This window comes from Pagrus pagrus (assembly GCF_965226575.1).
Source record: "Pagrus pagrus genome assembly, chromosome: 23".
In the NCBI taxonomy this organism is placed as follows: Eukaryota; Metazoa; Chordata; class Actinopteri; order Spariformes; family Sparidae; genus Pagrus; species Pagrus pagrus.
In genome coordinates this window covers 20,592,031-20,612,006 of record NC_140205.1, presented here as the reverse complement: position 1 = coordinate 20,612,006, position 19,976 = coordinate 20,592,031, and the positions used below count along the sequence as shown (strand labels likewise).

At 40.7% G+C, this 19,976-nt stretch overlaps 2 protein-coding genes across 2 annotated transcripts in view; both read right to left on the bottom strand.

Moving 5' to 3' along the window:
- cog5 (component of oligomeric golgi complex 5) overlaps positions 1 to 9,599 on the bottom strand; it is a 55,578-nt gene extending 45,979 nt beyond the window's left edge. Inside the window, exons 1-6 of the mRNA XM_084346204.1 lie at positions 9,536 to 9,599; positions 8,900 to 9,039; positions 7,445 to 7,502; positions 6,622 to 6,676; positions 3,231 to 3,300; positions 1,905 to 2,025 (exon numbers count right to left, since the gene is read on the bottom strand). Coding sequence (XP_084202330.1) covers positions 1,905 to 2,025; positions 3,231 to 3,300; positions 6,622 to 6,676; positions 7,445 to 7,502; positions 8,900 to 9,039; positions 9,536 to 9,581 — 490 coding nt within the window. The 5' untranslated portion in view covers positions 9,582 to 9,599. The remainder of the gene's footprint in view (positions 1 to 1,904; positions 2,026 to 3,230; positions 3,301 to 6,621; positions 6,677 to 7,444; positions 7,503 to 8,899; positions 9,040 to 9,535) is intronic.
- Positions 9,600 to 11,165: 1,566 nt separating this feature from the next.
- Positions 11,166 to 15,126, bottom strand: LOC311252807 (E3 ubiquitin-protein ligase TRIM21-like; the record flags this gene model as incomplete). The annotated part of the gene is made up of 2 exons (XM_084346344.1): positions 15,033 to 15,126; positions 11,166 to 12,808 (listed from the first exon to the last, which is right to left on the bottom strand). Exon 2 carries the CDS (start codon positions 12,804 to 12,806, stop codon positions 11,166 to 11,168), a length of 1,641 nt encoding a protein of 546 aa, XP_084202470.1. The 5' UTR covers positions 12,807 to 12,808; positions 15,033 to 15,126.
- Between the last annotated feature and the right edge of the window lie 4,850 nt (positions 15,127 to 19,976).

Sequence of the window (19,976 nt, the reverse complement as noted above, 5' to 3'; positions counted from 1 at the left end):
ATCATGTTTACCATCTCTGTTTAGTGTGTTAGCATGCTAACATTTGCTAAATTGCACTAAAGACAAAGGAGAGCTGATGGGAACACTAAAATCTGAATGCGATGATGAAAGGTAAAGAAGATCGCCAAAGTTGTTACAGTGTTTGCTGAGGGGTACATGAATGTATGTGTCAAATGTCATGGCAAATATGTCCAACAGCTGTCATTTCACTTAAAACTGCATGCCAACCTCATTGTCACACGACAGGGAAAGTCATGGGATCATCGTGGCAGACTTGGGATCCATCTTCTGAAGACCATAAACGTCTGTTTAAAATTTCATGGCAATTAAATTTCTAGCTGTTGAAATATTACAATTTGGACCATAGTGATCCACCGACTGCCCAACACTGCCACCCATAGAGCCATGTCACTGGCAAGGCTACAAACAGCCCCAGACCAAAAGTACACATAAGTACGTGGACATAATGTTGTGTAATTGTGCTATATAGTGTTTATAATGTGCATTTTATTAAAGACTTTTCACTGGAATTCAACTATTCTTCAGAAGACTCTTCTTTAAACCCCACTGAAGAGACCCAGGATCCCACAGTACGAACTCTAATAAAAACACAAAGCAGCAAAGCACACTCGAAAAATCGTTGGAATTGTTGGATCACAACCAACTGGCAGACCAGAAGTTGATACTGTAACAGCTAGAAGAGTTTGTTTCTGTGCTGGAGAACACCACCGACATTAACCCCATTTAATGGCTCCGTACAGCCAAAAGAACCACTTGTGATGTGTGTGTGTGCATGTGTCTGTATGTGTGTGTGTATGTATGTGGCATAAGGAGTGGTCACAGGCAAGCAGTCATAGGCTTCTGAAAACACTTGCCCTTGTGAACCCACTGTGACATGTAAATGCATTGTGATAACTCAGGCTAGTACAGCAGATAGATAACTGGTGGTGGTGACAGCAATGCATCAATATCACTTTCCCTCTGCTGACACCAGAAGGTTACACAGTCCTCTGAACCTATCCAGCCATTGTTAGGCACAACAAATGTGACCGAGAGACTGAGACCAAGTCTATGAAGGGCAGCTGGTTTGGTGGTATCATTACCTCATTCATGTTGTGTATTTTCATGCAGGGGCAAGACATTAAACAGTAATGTTTGCTTCACACATAGGGCTAGGGAGGTGGGCTTTCACAGTAAAATTCATGCCAATTCTGTCCCTCCATTCCCAAGCAGCCCTGCCGCTGACACAACAGGCCTCATGCTCCGATTTAAAGGTCAGCAGCCCTGTCATCACTGAAGCTGCTGTATGATAGCTTCTATCTTTGATCCTGTACACCACAACACAACACAACCAAACTATTGGCTCTGGTGTAGCCTGCCACTGCCAGCATTTTTTGCATCCGAACAGCCTTGTGCTCACTTTTCTCACAATTCCAAAATTAGTTTGAAAGAATTAGAGAAAAATTACAAAAAAAAAACCCAAAAAACATTGAGTCTTACTACTACTGCTACGTCAGGCAACTCAAACAAATGGTAAATGGACTTTTATTTCAATAGCGCTTTTCCAGTCCACTGACAGCCCAGTGCTTAACAACACTTTCACCCATTCACAAACACATTCATAAACTGATGGCAGAGGCTGCCACGCAAGGTGACAGCTGGAACCAGGGAATCCAACCAGCGACCTTCCAATTACTTGACAACCCACTCTACTTGCTGAGCTACAGCCATGACAAACAGCCTGCATTAAATAAACCAATTTTAGCAATAAGCCTCTGGTGAAGGTGGTCTGGAAGGATCTGCACTGGTGTTAAAAGCACACACATGCCAGTGGTGCATGTGTCAGTTTTGTAGAAACAGATGTGAGCAATGGATTAGACCTCATTAACCATGTATGTCCTTACCGAGTTCGTTAAGGCTCTGAGCAGCCTTGGTGATCTCCCTGCTGCCCCCCTGGAGCTGTCCCTGGAGCCTCTTGCTCAGGTACAAGATACGAATGATCCTCCGCAGCAGGTCACAGGCCACCTGGAGCAGGAGGAAGAGAGGGAGGAAGCAGGATGGTGAGGTACGTGAATCAACCTACAAGTAAAATATCCACAGATTAAGCATCTGCTAAGATACAGTAAGTGTGATGAGCGTGTGTTGGGCACCACACACGCTCATACCATCATGCTGACTTTTACAATTTTGCTCTGGTAACAGTCTGGATGGTCCTTTCCTCTTTAGCCCAGAGGAGATGATGTCCATGACTTACAAAAATAAACTCAAAATGTGGACATCCACAGCACACTTTCTCTGTTTTAGGTCAGTCCATTTCAGATCTTAAATCAAGTCTTAAATTGCATTTAATTTATTACATGTGGTACTTTCTGCCAAGCAATCTTGTTGGTCAGTAATACTTGCTTTTAAAGCCAGGGGAAGAAAATTAAAATGACACTTTATGGCTGCTATGTCGACTCATATGGTAACCATGGAGCTACTCACACTACTCAATATTCAGGCACAACAGGAAAAGGGGACAAGTCAAAAAGTATCTCTTTCAAATAATTCAAACTCCAAACAGAGTCTCATTCATTTGAACTGGATTTTGTTGTTTTTTACAGAGGCAGTCCTAGTGTGTGGATATCTCCAGGATGTATGTCCATGTAATGATCTCAGATGGTCAAATGTAATTCAGTGTAATGAGAGGATGACATTGTGTTGCTGATCACAAACGTAGGCCTTATTCCCCAGTGACTGATCATCTGCTGTTTGAGTCACATCCAACCTATACTGAAGGCTCAGGCGAGGCCAGGACTGAGAGTGATCCCTGTCTCTCTCTCACACACAGAGAAAATCTGAGCGACACGGAGCCATTAGCCCAGGCGAGACACTTCAGAATCACACTGACCTTTTAACAGCCGCTGTTTCATCAATATTTAATCATGATTTCCCTCGGCTGCACAAACAGGAGAACTGCAGTGTTCTTACTGAGCTGCACGCACAGCAGCTTGGAGCTCTGCACACAAATCTGTTGCCTACATATAGGAAAAAGCTGAACCTCTCTCCTACACAGTGTCGATTTCTCTGTGGGCTTTGGAAAGCTTCAAATCAAATGGAAATAACGTTGTGCCATGTAAAGAACAGTCTTTCTATTTCTTCTGCCATCTCAAAAGGAGACAGTGAGTGATTCACACACAGCAACAAAAACTTAACATAAAAGCATCATCAAATGTGCAGTAGATTACTACCTGCAGCCTGGCAAGCTGGGTGATCCTGGCCACAATCTTGTTGTACGGGTCAACAATCTTGGTCCTGATCCTGGAAAGACATGCATGTAATAACTGTTAACAGCACAAAGAATGAGAGAAAGAGATGCCGGACATCATAGTCAACAGGTGATGAAGGTAACTTTCAAGGGTTTTTCGCTGGAGAAATTAAAATGTTTGTGACATGCAGTAAACAGGACTGTGAGATAGATTTGTTTTGCTCGTTGAAGCTGAGGCTTCAAGATGACACCATGGGATGATGTGAAAATTCATGCCAAGATAAGATATGATATTATCCTGATAATCATCAAAAAATATTGTTAAAATTCTTAAAATTGCAGTAAAACGTACTGGAATCACTTTAACCTTAAATTTTAGAAAACAAATACACTGCTCAAAAACATTAAGGGAACACCTAATGGTCACAGTATAACACCAGGTCAGTTAAACTTCAGGGATATCAATCTGTCCATTTAGGAAGCACAAGTGATTGTGAATCAGTTTCAGCTGCTTTGGTACAAATGGAAGTGACAACAGGTGCAATGAAGTGGCAAAAGCAAGAAAAGGTTTGATTTGACCAAACTGTCGGAAACGGACTCCATGAGGGCCCAACATCCTCAAATGGGACCTGTGCTCACAGCCCAGCACCGTGCAGCTCAAATGGCATTCACAAGAGGCGTGTGAATATTATATCGCCTGTAACATCAACCAGCATGACCGGTTTGGTGGCGGGTTAGTGATGGTCTAGGGAGGCATATCCTTGGAGGGTCGCACAGACCTCCATGTCATAGCCAACAGTACCCTGACTGCTGTTAGGTACCAGGATGAAATCCTCAGAGCGACTGTCAGACCTTACAATGCTGCAGGGGGCCCTGGGTTCCTCCTGGTGCAGGAGAATGTCAGGCCTCATGTGGCCAGAGAGTGTAGACAGTTCCTGGATGACGAAGGCATTGATGCCATTGACTGGCCCTCTCCTTCCTCTAACCTAAATCCAACTGAGCACCTGTATGACGTTATGCATCGGTAAATCCGATGTCCTAGAGCTCACTGATGCCCTGATCCAAGTCTGGGAGGAGGTCCCCCCAGGACACCATCCACTGACTCACCAGGAGCATGCCAGGAGTCACATTATAAGTTGTCGTGATCAAATTTCAAGCAAGTTGGATCAGCCTGTGATTTCAATTTTTGACTTTGATTTTTGGTGTGATTTCGGTTTCCATTGACCGTTGTTATGTCATTTTGTTCTCATCAAATTATACAATGTACATCAGTGAAGATTTTCAAGTTGAATTGAATTGAATTTGTTCATCAAGATCTGATGTTTGATTAAAGTGTTCCCTTAATTTCTTTGAGCAGTGTATTTGTATTGCATCACAAATAAGACACAGATCTGTTTTTGTGAAAATCTTTTGGGATCTTAAAATAAGTGATCAAAAAATCATGAGGTCCCGCTGCACAAATAACAGTAACCTCACTCCCTGTCTTTCTTTAGTTTGGAAATCGTAGTATTTACACACATCTGATTTAACTTGTTTTTTTGGGGGATATAATGTGTAAGCCGAGCCTTGAGCCATGGTGACAGGCTGAGGCAATTCAAAAATAAAATCAGGAAACCAATCTCTGCCCATCAGTGGGCTACACAGCTTTTACACGTCACTCACGTGAGAATATAACCTCTATATAGAAATTCACCACAATCAACTTATTGTGAGTGTTTTTGATCTTGATCTACCATGATATATGTGATATAAAGGGATATTTTATCATCCCATCCCTAGTGTCTCTGTCTAATCACTTATTGGTTGAAGGAGATTCTGAGACGTCCTCTTGATGTCATCAAGGTAGTTTTGGAGCAATTACATTTTTTGTTTTTAAAAAGGCCACAGCTTCAGTAAATTGGTGCTTCATCTGCCGTAAAAAAAGAAAACTGATGTTCTGTCTACATGTGAGGAGACCTAAAGAAAAAATGTAAGTGAAAAAGCAAAGGATTGGACCTCAAGACAGAGCCACCAACACCTGATAACAATAACTCATTAATGACCTATGAAAAATCAAAAGATATTGTTTTTATTCATAATTACTTCAGTGCTACAGTCAGTGATTCTCTCTCTGTCTTGTTTGCTTGCTAGGGGCTGTGTTCTTTGATTTTGTGCCTAGCAAACGTGAGAGTGAAAAGCTATTTATAACATTTAATGAACGCCAACGGGAAACCATCTTTATCAACTGCAGCTTAGAAAAGATAACCACATCACACATGTGTTCATGTGCACATGCATGAAATGAAACTTGGGCTTTCCAGCAGCAGAGATGAGACAGTCCGGACAATAACCGGACGTGATGGCACTCCTCATAGGCACACATAATACAATGATCATCTAGTCTCTCAGTCAAGGGCGGCTGTGGCTCAGGGGTAGAGCGTCTTGCCAGTGTCTTGTTATCGGACGTTCGCTGGTTCGATTCCCCTGGTCATCATGTCAAAGTGTCCTTGGGCAAGATACTGAACCCCAAACTGCTCCTGATGTGCTGGTCGGCACCTTGTACGGCAGCCACCGCCATCAGTATGTATGAATTAGTTGCTTTGGACAAAAGTGTCTGCTAAATGTAACGTAAAATGTCAAGGCTCAGTTACAACTAAATTAACTTGAGGCCATGTCAGAGTTTCAGTACTTTACTGACAGCCGATTGCTTGAATAATGTCGATCTTTTATTTTATTTTTCACATATGGTTAAACAAAATGCTGCCAGTTAAAACAAGAAAATGGCTGGTACAAAAAATGGAGTTCCTGGTTTTGGTTTTGGAATCCATCAGCCACAGTGGCAGGTGGTGCTGATATTGTCATAGATTTTCCGTCATGATGAAGGCATTAAAACTGTGTCCTTAATGTTAAATCACTTTGGCTTGCTCCATTGTGTACATTGTGATCCTTCATTTTAATATAATCTCATTTTGTCTTCACATCTTATGTTGCTCAATAATTGCGCCAAAATCGAGTTCCACAAAGTTGTCTTAACATCAGGGGAAATTAAAAAATCTGTGACTCGTTTACAGTGAGACTTAAATTAGACACTTCAGACAGGCCTCAGTTTCTACTCATGATTTTGTCAAGAAATCCCAAAGAAGTCACTGGTTAAATACTGCTGATAAACACAAACATTTCAACTAGTAATGCTGCTTATCTAGTCACATGTATTTAATTATGCTGAGAAAAATGTTTCTTAAAATGTTTGAAATAGAGTTTTCATGGACTTAATTCACCTTTTTTATAACAGTGGTTGTAAACAGGTGAATGTGACGCAGCAGGCACCGAGGCCAATCATTATACACATTGAAGATTAATACATCTAACATAAAGCAACAGCAAAACATATTTACCTGTCAACAGCTGCCTGCAGAGCACTGATCCTCGTCTGCATCATCTGAAGGACCCCTGAAAACAACAACAACAACATCTTTACCTTTCACTACATTTTGACTCTGGTTTGAAGAGCTACTTTACAGCAGACTTCATGTGAGGGATGTTGGCTCTCTCTGGTGGTAAAATGCGAGAAGTACAGCCATCGTAGGGGCAGAGTTTTAATAACAGCTCACTGCTCCTGCTTGACAGTACTGTTCAGGCCAATTTAAAAAGCCTCTCTATGTGCATTCAAATGCTGCTGAGAGAGTCTGAGACTTTAGACTTTTTTTTTTCTACAGTTGGTTTCTCAACATCATTATACTGATGATGTGAATGTTGTCATAAAATCAAACCTCTAGGACAAACAGATGTCACTGACAATTAATTCCATGAAACAGGCTATAAAACACAATATTGTAATCTGTTTTCATGACCATTATACAACCGTAAAATAACCTATAAAATAACAGAATTACAATCAAGCATGCTTCTCAGTGTAATACAATAATAGGTTTATGTTCATATGTTCATAACTGAAGCCACTGGCTGTTTGGAAAGTAGTGAAATAGCACTACTGACAAATCTCCCATTTGCGTTTTATTGCATCCCTGAGTGTTCCAACAAGGAGAGTTTTCAATACGGTCACTGCTCACACTTCCCTAATTGTGCTCAAATTATTTTACTTCAGCTACTTATCTCGACCAAGCTACTGCTACAATTGATTTGGGTAGCACAATGAAATGAACTGAAACCAATGGCAGTAAGGAAGCATATGGTAGCATGTGTAACTGTGGCTCTCACCTTCAAGAGACTCAATCCCAGTTGCCTGAGACAGTAGGTCTTCATGTCTGGCCACAACCTGGAAAGAGAAGTATAAATATATGTGGATGGGGCACCTATTACAGTGACCACTGTGTTCCCTGCAGAACCTGGTTTAAAGAAAGTTTCTGCTTCATTTCCACAATGAAATCAAATTAAGTGAACCCAAGTGCTGCCTGGAAGGCAGGCATATGTGGATGGAGTGAATGATGGAATGATGGCACACGTGCACATGGACAAGTTGCAGTCAGTTTATGTGATAAAGCAATAAGTCACTTTGTGTCAGATTCTGTGAAACTGACACCACAATGCAGTGAACAAATACATAATTCCTGCACTTTGCCTTCTAAAGGGTATTCTGTGTTCTACAGTTAGACAGATATTAGGATGCATCATGAGATGATTGCCTTGCAGTGTATGGCTTATTACAGAATCGCTGTATCATGATACTATCATTATTATGGGTAACATGTTGTGAATCCTATTATCTGTGAGTTACTCTGTGATTCACACCCCTATTAGCTGTGGGATTACACAAAAATCGCAATATGGCCGAGAGCAACATTCAAATGTTTTTTTTTTATAAAAGTAGACTGCAAGACAAACAGCTTTATGATGAAGTACTGTAGTGCTGCAGAGATGTCCTGACCCACATTCTTGTTCTCCAGATGCAAGGAACATATTTGTTTGGTAAAGAGTCCAACATGTCACATCAAGACTTTTAATGGATTCTTCTATTAAAATTAAATGTGTTAAGCAAAGAGGACCATTCTCACTAATCTAAATTTCTATCGTGATTGAAATATCTGTAATTTTTTTCCTTACACATCATGATTTTATTTACTGGATCATGCAGCCCTTATGGTTTTACTTTGTCTTCAAAATGTCAGAAAATAGTGAAAAATGCCAATCACATTTTCCAAAGCCCAAGCTGAAGTCTTCAAAAGTCTTTTTTTGTCTGATCAACAGTCCAAACCCGGAATATGTTCAGTTTACTATCACAAAAGGCAGAGGAAACTAGAAAATATTCACATTCGAGAAGCAGGAACCAGAACATTTTTCCATTTTCCTCAAAAAAGTATTCAAAGAAAAGTGATTGATTAAAAATGTAGTTGTCTTATAGTTTTCTGTCAATCTACATATTGATTAATGAACTCAGTGTCTGAGTTCAACAACTGAATCAGACTCCTCTATGTGAGAGTCAAAAGCTTACACCAGTAAGCACCATCCTATACCAAGTCTGGTCTGGTGTTTAATGTAGGATTTCCCAGTTAAGGTTATTTGCAGCGCACTGATTTACCAGTAGATGACAAAATTACTGTGCACTGTAATATTAGGATCCGAGTCATCAACAAGCATTTCACAATCTTTACAGAAGTCGTCCCCTCAGCCTCTGCAGTGAGTCAGCGGCTGTGCTGAGGTGTGTTGTGTCTGTACCTGGCTGTGCAGCTCCTTGTCCAGCTGACTGATGCCCTGTGCCAGCTTGGCCAGCTGCTCAGCAATAACAGCATGATGGATAGCCTGAGCGGTGTACGTCTTCACATCGAAGTCCTCTGCCAGGAAATCAGCATAGCACTCTGCAAACACAGCAGCACATCCTCAAACTGTACAGCATATTCACACTACAATACTATTCCCAAATATCAGGCTTGAATTGCACCTAATACAGTTCTTTTCTAGCTCTTTGGTGGAGTCTTCAGTGTTCTTCTCTTGAGCTGAGCCAGAACTCTCTCAACAGACTGGATCAGAGCACTGAAGACCTGCACACTGTCTACGTCCTCCTCTCAGCTCCATCGCGTCACTTTCACCGGTGTAATTTACATGTGCTACCAATGATTCAAAAGTGAGCAGTACGAAGTGTATTTCCAGGTGAGTTTCACTTGTACGGAACAACAGACACGTCACAATTACAATAATAAAGAAGTGTAATAGCTGCTTAGTTCGTTTGCAGTAGCTAGCCGCGAGACGAATACGGAAATGTAACAAAGCTACTGATGTCATTCTTTGCAACTGTCGAAGAACACGTTAAAACACGGTGTGCATCACCACCGCCGTTCATACACTTATATTTACCGTCTTTCAGAAGTGAATTCGTGGAAGCTTCTCTGCCGTCCTCCATGTTGACACTTCCGCATGTGACGTATAAACTGAGAGACGGGAGCTACACGTCGCGTGAGCCTTGAGGCTGCGCTCCACCCATTCACAAACACACCGCTGCACCCAGGACCTGTTCATGGCGTTTGCTTTGTGTGAAACGCAGAAACACGATCAAGATTATATTATAATTTATACAATGCTATATTAATGTGTTATATAATTGTTTAACTATAGCACAATTGTATTATTATATTATAGAAAATGATCACTATTTATTTTCGTTTATTTATTATTCAAAAGTTTAAAAAACAAACACAAAAATGAAGTCAATGATTATCATTTATGTCACCCACTATTTGTGATTTTATTTGATTTGATGTGATGTGATGAATAACAGTGAAAAATGTAAAACTGTAAAACTCAATAAAAGACATGCAGGCACATTTGCGAATGAAGCAAAACAATACGCTACACAACACAACATTAACATCATAACACCTACATGAGAAAAAAAAATTCAAGCCATACATAACAATATAAGAACATTACACTTCACCGGCACACAAAATGACAACATACACAGTACCATCATAAAAGAAAGACCCTTTCATGTCACCACACATCCCATGGTGGACATTTTGACTTGATTAACTTAAATGAAACTAAGGATAATCATAATGTGTACATGTACCCCGGTATTGTGCGTACTGGTTTGGCTGTTTTGTGTCACAGCCCTGTGTGTTTCCTGTAGTACCCTAATCTACAGTTGGAGTTGATGCTTGGGTTAGGTTATAGTTAGGCGGAGCAGGGATAACTGTTAGTGGTAAGGTATAAGGTAATGCTAGTTAAATGTGTGCAACTTGCATGAGTCTGCAAATCTGACAGTCTTTAAAATCAGTCTACCACATCTTTGTTAGAGCTGTGACCCTACTAATACAGAAAGCAAATTAAACAATAGAAAAAACAAATATTTTGAAATGTTGGACAAATGGATAAACAAAAAAATGTACATGAGACATTCAGTATACAGACAAATATATTTGTTTTCTCTCAGTATTCAGGACCTGAGTGCTAACCGGGGCAACCACATTGTTTAATCATCAACCAGAGTGCCAATGTTAGTGTAATTTCCAGTTTAGTGGTTTGCAATAGGGCATTAACCAGTCTTGAATGGATAAAGTAGTACCACCCACCCATTTACTGAAAATCAACTTTTCTTTTTGGCAACAGCAAAAGCTATTGCCAACCACTTATCATATTGTTACAAGGAAGTCTAGACAGACCCCCCTTACATCGTACCAAATTTTGCCATGTTTTTACCACAACACTGATTCCCTGGAAAACATTAACCCAGAACCTTCGAAGGAACAAATTCCCTTAAGAAATGAAGCAGTGACCCTTAAACTGACCTGGACTATTTTTTTTGGGAGTCCACCGACAATAACAACGGTCCTACTTTTGGTTTGCAGTGCAAAAAAGAATAAAGAACCACAGCTAACCTGCACAATCAATTAAGGAACAATGTTTCCCCTGCTTTTTGGATCATAGTTTCACTGCCAGTAAGATCAGACAATATTTGCAGAGGAAATAAAGTGATAGGGTAAATCTAATTTGTGTGGCTGAGAGGGAGAAGAATCAGGGGGGTAACGTTTAAGCCACCATTAATACCACAGGGACTGAAGTATGGGTAGAGTTTCTCAGTGAAGTTACAGCCAGTAAAGGAGTAGATGAGAGCTGCTGCAGCTACATCATAAAAGGAGATCAGACCCTCCTCATAATCCACAAACACCCCCACCTTCTGAGGCTTAGACTTCAGAGGGAGAAGGACACCAGGACCAGCAAGAGCTTTGTACTCCCTTCCATTTCTCAGCCATATAGTCCAGAAGCCATTTTTAGGGGACAACCTGATTTTCCCCTTCCTCATGACAGATTCCTTGGCCACTCCTAAATCCCAGTCAGTCTTACCTCTAACCTGAACTTCGTAGTAAAATCTGCCTGAAGAGAAGCTCTGCTTTCCTAAAACACCATTACAAATGGAAAATCTTGTTAGGTTGTCGGGGACATTATTGTGCATCTCATCACTCTTTACTTGTTTGCCATCATCAGACAGGATAAGATACGGACTTGCAGTGTCAGGATCAAGAGTGACATCCACTACATACTGCTGGACCCTCTTCAGCTGAACATCAGCACACAGCTTCTCCATCTTTTTACTGAGTGTCTCCTCCAGCTGAGCCACAGCTCTCCTCACAGTCCCCTCATATGATGAGTGAACTCTGACCTCTGTCCAGTACTTGGTGGGTGGAGCAGGGTTCAGGGATGGGAAGCTCTGGAGGAGCTGGAGGTGGTCTTCAGTGCACGATAGCTGCTCCAGCTCAGCACTTCTCTTCATCAGCTCAGAGATTTCTTCTTCCAGCTCTTTGATGAAGCCTTCAGCCTGTTTCTCTGTTGTTTTCTGCTTCTCTTCAATCATGTCCATGAGCTGAGCCAGACCTCTCTCAACAGACTGGACCAGAGCAGTGAAGATCTGCACACTGTCTGCTGTCTCTCTGTCTGCGTCTTCCTTGCTGAGCTTTACTGATTGTTTGATCTGCTGAATCTTCAGTCTTCTCTCCTGGACCATCTGGTCAATTTCAGCCTTTAAGTTCCCCAGTTTAGCTTTCTTTGCATCATATTCTTCTGTCATGGGGATAAAGACATGTGACTTGTGGTCTGACTCGGTGCAGAACTGACACACACACATCTGATCCGTCTTGCAGAACATCTCCAGAGGTCTATCATGCCTCTTACACAGTCTGTCTTCCAGGTTCTCCACAGGATCAATCAGCTCATGTCTTTTCAGGCCTGGGATTCTGTAATGTGGCTCCAGGTGAGTGTCACAGTAGGAGGTCAGACACACCAGGCAGGATTTCAGTGCCTTCAGCTTGGGTCCAGTGCAGACATCACACAGGACTTCTCCTGAATTGGTTCTTCTTTGGACTGGGCAGCTTCTGGTTTTCTTTACAGTTGACTGTCTGAACAGATCAGCCATCTCTGATATGAATGGATTGACCCGCAGCTCAGGCCTTCTGTCAAAGACATCTTTACACATGGGACACTGACTCTGGACATTAATAGTCCAGTGTTGTGTGATGCAGCTCTTACAGAAGTTGTGTCCACATGGTATGGTGACAGGATGCTTGAACACATCCAGACAGATGGAACACAGAAACTGCTCTTCAGAGAGGACGCTACAGCCAGCATACATGTCTAGAAAACAAGACCAAAAGGGAAAAAAAAAATCAAACTTCATCATCTCACTTTCCCCCATACTTCTCATTATTAGCCCAAGGCTCCCAAAAAATATCCTTTATTCGATCACCTGAAAAAGTCCTTGTACACTGTTCCAAATCAAGCTGCACAATTTATTTAAGTTTAATTGAAATGTATTAGGAACATTGTATGTTAGCTCTGCTCTACAGTTTTGTTCTCATTCAATTCCTAGACAAAGTATCAAAAAAGGATAATAACTGTGTGTTTTCATGTTGAAGTCGGTAATAAAATAAAATACAAAACTAAAAAAGAAGTCTTACTTCTGCTTTGGAGATTTTCAGTTTTGTAGATTTCTGAATTTTGGTGACTGCTGCATGCACCTCACAGAGCACACACTGCAGTGGAATACTATCAGACCTTTTGATGATTTGTGAGGAGATTTAGTTTTTATGACTGATAGTAACTTTTACTATCCTATCACCAGTGTTCACAGATGACCTGTAGTCTGCATGGTAATAAGGTATATTAGGTATATATATCCTGAGGCATAGGTTACGTGCTAGGCATTGTTTGTTGCTGTGTTGTAAAAATGTTACACATCACACATTATCACAATCTTTTCCTTCTATGTTGACTTTGAACAGGCTTGAGGAGTAATGGAATACATGTAACAGGATTACATAATTAGGACACAAATAAAGATAACAGTATTCCATTACTGTTACAGAAAAAAAGATGTGATTAGATTACAGATACGTTCAGTAAACAAGGGGATCACTAACAGGATTAGAATTTTTTACTTTAATATTGTGATACTTAGATGTCATTACTGACTACATTTATTAACAGGTAATTAGTAATTGTATCAGAAGACATTTTTAAAGTAAGGCCCCCCAACCCTGCTTTTGCATGTCTGTTTGCAAAGAAGTGACATTTAGTTGTGTATTCACTAACTCACAATATCTGATTATTCCCCAAAGATTTCCTTCCTTAAATAATCCCTTTACAAACAACTAGTCGTTGTCTAGTTTACATAATCCCTTCTAGTGTGGATGTGATCATGATGCTGCATATTTTTCCCCCTCTCCCACTAGTGATTGACTGGTCAAGCCCGCCACTCCGAAAACCACGGTCAAACTAGCCCCCAGGTGCCTGTAGTAGATATTACGGTAATGCAGTGTAAGAACAGAATTCAAAATAAAAGCACCAACCTATGAACGGAATTTGCAAGTTCACATTAATTCAGTCAGTCTGACTGACTGACTGAATTAATGTGAACTTGCAAATTCTGTCAGTCAGTCCGATTAACTGATGAATTAATTGAATGACTGTTCTGATTTGGAACTTCCTGGTATTTTCTGAGGTGTAGTACTATCATTCTGGAGTCAAATTAGTCTGTGGAAACAGATAATTTTCCTTTAACGTAAATCTGAATTTGAGGGAAATATTGAAAATATTTTACTATGAAGTGGGCTTTAATTTTGAAATTCCTCATCAGAAGCTCCTGATATTGTGTTTAATTTTACGTTTGACTAATTATTCAGACAAGTGTAATGCCATGGCCTCCATCTTCTAATGCTTCAATGTGATCAGAATTAGGCTGGTAAAATGAATTAAGAAAATAATCAATGGGTGAATTCCTTAAATGCTCAATTAATTAATTAACTAATCGTTCAATTAATCATCAGACTGACTGACTGAATTAATGTGAAACTGCAAATTGCGTTCATAGATCGGTGCTTTTATTTTGAATTCTGTTCTTGGACTGCATTACCGTAATATGTAGTATATATAGGCACCACAAAATGAGTTTCCCACTAGTTTGAGCGGGAGTGGAGACGGGCATGACCGCGGGATTACCAGTACCGGCGCTTTTGGGGAGTGGTTGTTATCCCCTGATCCTTCTGCCTCTGGTCATAAACCCTCCATCTCAGCACAAAAGTCTCGAAAACACAAGACAGAAGACGTTTTTTCAAGTTTTGGATTTACATCTATTTCATTGATTACTCATTCAAAACGAAATCAGTTCTTCGTTCTGAGAGAAGTGGAGAAGTGATTAGAAGTGAATAACTGAATGATCGGATGACAGAGAACTTTCTGTCAAAGCACTCACTCTGAAATAGCAACTCTAAAGTGCTGACTGACAAAGTGAACTGCACTGAAGTGAAGGCAGTCCTTCTCTGCTGCTGTCTGTTTAAACAGTATCAATGACTGTACTTACCAGCGAGTCTCTGGTGTATCCGCTACAGAAGAAGACGCCAGCTTCGACTCTTGTCGAGAGAAACGGACCTTACTTTCCTGCAGCAGTGACTTCCTTTCACTTTCATTTCTGGATAAAGTTGTAAATCTGTTCTTAGTGTTGCTCCGCCTCCCATTGCACTCACGATACTTACATGTTGACTCAGCATTCTGTCTTTTTTCACAGTTATGTGAGCATACAGAACACAAAACACAGTTATTATATCTGTTTCAAAATATCCCAATATTCCTTAAAAAAACATTTTTTAAACAATTAGACTCCTTAATTACTCCTTTTTTGTGGGGACACAGAGCTCCCAGAATAGGTAAGAAATATCTCTGCAGGCCTAAATCTGTAGGAGGATTAGCACTACGAAATGTTTTGTTTTACTACTGGGCCTCAGCGATTAAGACTTATTTTCTGGCTAAACACCACAAAGTCCCCACCTAATTGGCTACTGATGGAACAGGAGGAATGCCATCCATATTCCCTGGCTGCAATTCTATTAGCGCCAACTAAGATCAGTAGGTTATTATATAACAATCCTATTATTCATAACATGATTTGTATCTGGAAATAAATCAAATCCAGTTATAATCTTAAATCCATATCCTCTGCTTTACCCATATATAGAAGCCCCACTTTTGCCCCGTCTGGTTTGGGTGGAGCCTTTTCTAAGTGGAGTCAGAAGGGTAATAAATGTGTCAGAGACCTGTATATACAAAGTGTATTTGCCTCGTTTTCTCAAATACAGCAGAAATTTGGATTGGGAAACAATCATTTCTTTCAATATCTGCAAATCAGGGACTTTATACGTAGACATTTGGAGGATTTTAAGACCGAATCAAAATCATTAATAGATGACTGTTTAAAATTGCCAACAAATGAGCCCAAGTTGATGACACGCATCTTGTCAGGTTTCACAAAGTGGCAGGCAAGAACCCAATAGCACGACACAAGAACAGTTCAGGTGCAGAAACAGGCTGTGTCTCAATTCAGGGGCTGCAGCCCACGAAGGGCGCATTTGAAGGCCAATTACGTCACAACGCCGCGCGAAGGCTGTCCAAATGAAGGAAGGCTCCTTCAAACGCAGCCCACAAATGCAGCCTAGCCTTCCCTCTTTTCGGAGGACACACACCGCAACTATCCTTTGCGGCCTGCCATATCCCAAGATCCTTTGCGCGCCGCTGCTCAGTCCCGAAACAGAAGAGGAAGCAAGAGACATGACATGACATTCAAATTTAAGTAATGGGTTTACACTCGGTTTTTAGTCATTTGAACATCCAACACCAGATATGTTAAACTTCAAGGGACTATAAAACCTCCAGATGTTAACTTTCAGTTAAAATACGTGACGCTGGTAATGCTATGGTAAATATAGTTGTTATTCACCAATGGGTTAATGTTTATTTTGTTATGTTGATAATTCAATTTAGATTTTGTCGTTAATTTTTGTACAAATAAATGTACACGTTCGATAGATTTGAACCAAAACAGACTTTAATGCATCACTTCATTCATAATCGTGAAGGGGAAGGGCAGGAACATCTGGTGGCCAACCAGGAAATACTCCGAAGGCTAGACCGTCCCATTTAACAACGGTGGACGAGGCTTTCAAAGACCTGTTCGAAGGACCCGGCCCTCGTGGGCCGCAAAGGCCGTGTCCTTGAAGGCTGCAGCCCCTGAATTTGGACACAGCTACAGAGTTTTTCACCAAGCAGAAGGTCAAACCAGGTGATCAGTCAGGGTAGCAAACAAATCCAAAAGGAGCAGGCAAAAGGGAAAGTCCAAGGTCCAAAGGGCAGGTCAAAACTCGAGCAGGCAGGATCAGATTAACAGAATGCTGGAGAGCTAGGCAAACACACTAGACAATCTGGCAAAGAACTGAGGGAAAGGATCTGTACAAATACTGAGGGGCTGATTAGCTGATGAGGAGCAGGTGAGTATGGGGTGGGGCAGGCCAGGTGAATCAAACCAGCAGGTAATGCAGAGCAGGAGGGAGTGGCAGAGTCTGAAATGACATGAGAGTTAGTGTGGCAAAACAGGAAACAGACAAGTGAAAAACTAAAGCCTGGCTGAAGTGTGACACATCTATAATACCCTGCTGTCATTAAGTTCCCCCCCTGCTCATGTGCATAGACGCAAATGGGAGAAAGAATTTGGCGAACCCATCACAGATGATCTATGGGACAGAGCCCTTGAAAAGATCAACACCTGTTCACACAGTACAGTACATGCAACCTCTTATACAGTACCTTGCTAATACGAATCCAACTCAACAATCGGTCTCCTATGCATAGCGGGGTTTTCGTGATATTTTCCATGTGGGTCTTCACCAGGGGGTGGGGGGTGGGGGGTGGTTTTTGTCAACCTGTTATGTTCTGTTTCTGTTGTCTCTGTTTATATATATATATATATATATATATATATGTAGATAATGACTGAATTTTGTTTTAGAGTGAATAATTCCTTTAAATGTCCAACAATTTATGTATAAAGCGCTCATGTGTCTTAAAAACACACCATCACCTTCAGTAAACTTGAGGATTTCTCTGGTTTGAACATTGTTGTAATGTAAACAACATAAAGAACAAAGGTCGAGTCGTTTTGAGACATTTTAATGCAGAAATGTTACATATTACATCTTTAAATCAAGTTGAACTGATTTATGATGACATTTAATTTTGTACCAAATGCAGTCAGAGAGAAATCCTTCACATCATGGGTTCAGTTAAACCTCAGTGAGGTGACACAATGGAAATGGTGACATCTGCTGGCAGGAAGCAGCTCCACAATGCAAGCTCCACATGAATGCTAGTGAGAAGAACGGCTTCAACACTGACCTCAGAGGGGAGACAGATCCACAGGTTGACTTCATGTGTGTGTTGATCATGTGATGTGTAAACCAGCAGGGTCGCATGTTAAACTGGAGTTCACTGATGCTGCAGGAAACATGATGATCAGACTGTTGTCACGTCTAAAACGTTCCCCTCAAGTACAACGTCAGGCGACACAAGTGACACACAGATACTGAGGTTTAACTGTAATGTATGAAAATAGTTCATTAAATATATATTTGAAAAGTATAAACACGTTCTGGTTCTGGTTCTAAATGTATGTTTGGACTGGCTGGATTTGTTTCTGTTTTTGTTAAATCCAGGGGGCAGTAGGGAGGGCAGTTAGTGGCCCCAACACATGGAGCTGGATGCTGGACTTGGTGACAGTGGAGCTGATCTCAGAGCAGTTCAGACTGCGGCACTGACAGTCATCTCCACTTGTTGTGATTGGTCCGTCAGTCACTGCTGGATGAAGCTCTCCTCTCCACTCCACCTCCCAGTAACACGGCCCAGTCAGAGCCTCTCCACCCACCAGCTGATGGTGCTGCTTCAACCTCTCTGGATCATCAGGACACAGCTGATCCTCTCAACATCCCCACCTTTCATCACTCACACACTGATGGAGCTCAACGGTACCTCCAGCTGATGAGAGAAGCAGAGAGAGCAGCAGATACATGAGTGTTGACAGAGACTCCCTCCATCAGCTGTCAGTCAGTGATATAAAGACCTATGGCAAGCCCTTTTAACATTTAATCGAACCACACTCCTATCTGTAATTACATTTTAGATATCCATAATAGCATTTCTCCTAGTCAAAATTGTATTCTCACTAGTCAGAATGGTAATTAAAGTTATCCACAATAACATCCTTACTAGAAGAAATTGTATTTCAAGATATCTACAACTTTGATTGTACAGTACTAGTCAAAACTAAATTTAAGATATCTAAAAATCCTTAAAAAGTATAAGTGGCCGTTTTAAAATTTAATAGCTAGACTGTATATGTATTGCAGATATCTGTAATTCAATTCTTCCTAGTCAAAAAGAACATTTCAGATATCCACAATGACATTCTTCCTATCCACAATTGTCATTTCAGATATCCACAACGTCATTCTCCCTAGGACAAATGACATCACTTTTGCCATTCATGTGTATTGGGCTTTCAATTTCAGATATCCACAATTACATTCTGGATATCTAGAATGAACATTCTGGATATCTGCAATAGAATTCTTACTAGGAAAAACTCCCATTTCAGATATCTTCAATCCAATTGTTACTAGTCATAATTTTCATTTCAGATATCCAAAATGAAAAACTATTCCAGATATCCAGAATGTAATTTTGAATATCCAGAATACATTGTGACTAGTAAAAATGCAATTGTGGACATCTGTATATATATATTGTGGATATCCATAATTGTAATTCTTCCTATCCAGAATGCAGTTTTAGATATCTGAATATCTACTGTATGAAAATTATGACTAGTAACAATTGGATTTAAGATATCTGAAATGGGAGTTTTTCCTAGTAAGAATTCTATTGCAGATATCCAGAATGTTCATTCTAGATATCCAGAATGTAATTGTGGATAGGAAGAATGTCATTGTGGATATCTGAAATGTTCTTTTTGACTAGGAAGAATTGAATTACAGATATCTGCAATACATATCCAGTCTAGCTATTAAATGTTAAAAGAGCTTGCCATAAAGACCAGCAGGACTTCAGTCCTGTTCAGACCACAAGTAGAGCGGCTGTGTGGCGTAGCTAGCTTCCTTTCAGCTCTCATGTTAACGTGTTGGAGTGAAGCTCACAGGTTTACTCTGCAGGTTTCACTCAAGTTCCTACATGTTCATACACAGACTGACAGTCCAACATCAGCTGTGGTTACTGGACTTCAGCACAGCTTCTGCTCTGTACAAACACCACATGGTTACTAAATGTAATGATGGTTCTCTGAAATCAGAGCAGTGATTTGCAGGCTTCAGTCAGACTAATCTGTACGGTGGCCCTGAAGGTCAAAACACATCAACATCTCACATTACAGAAAAGGTGGGACAGCGTTCTTGTTTGTAATTGGACG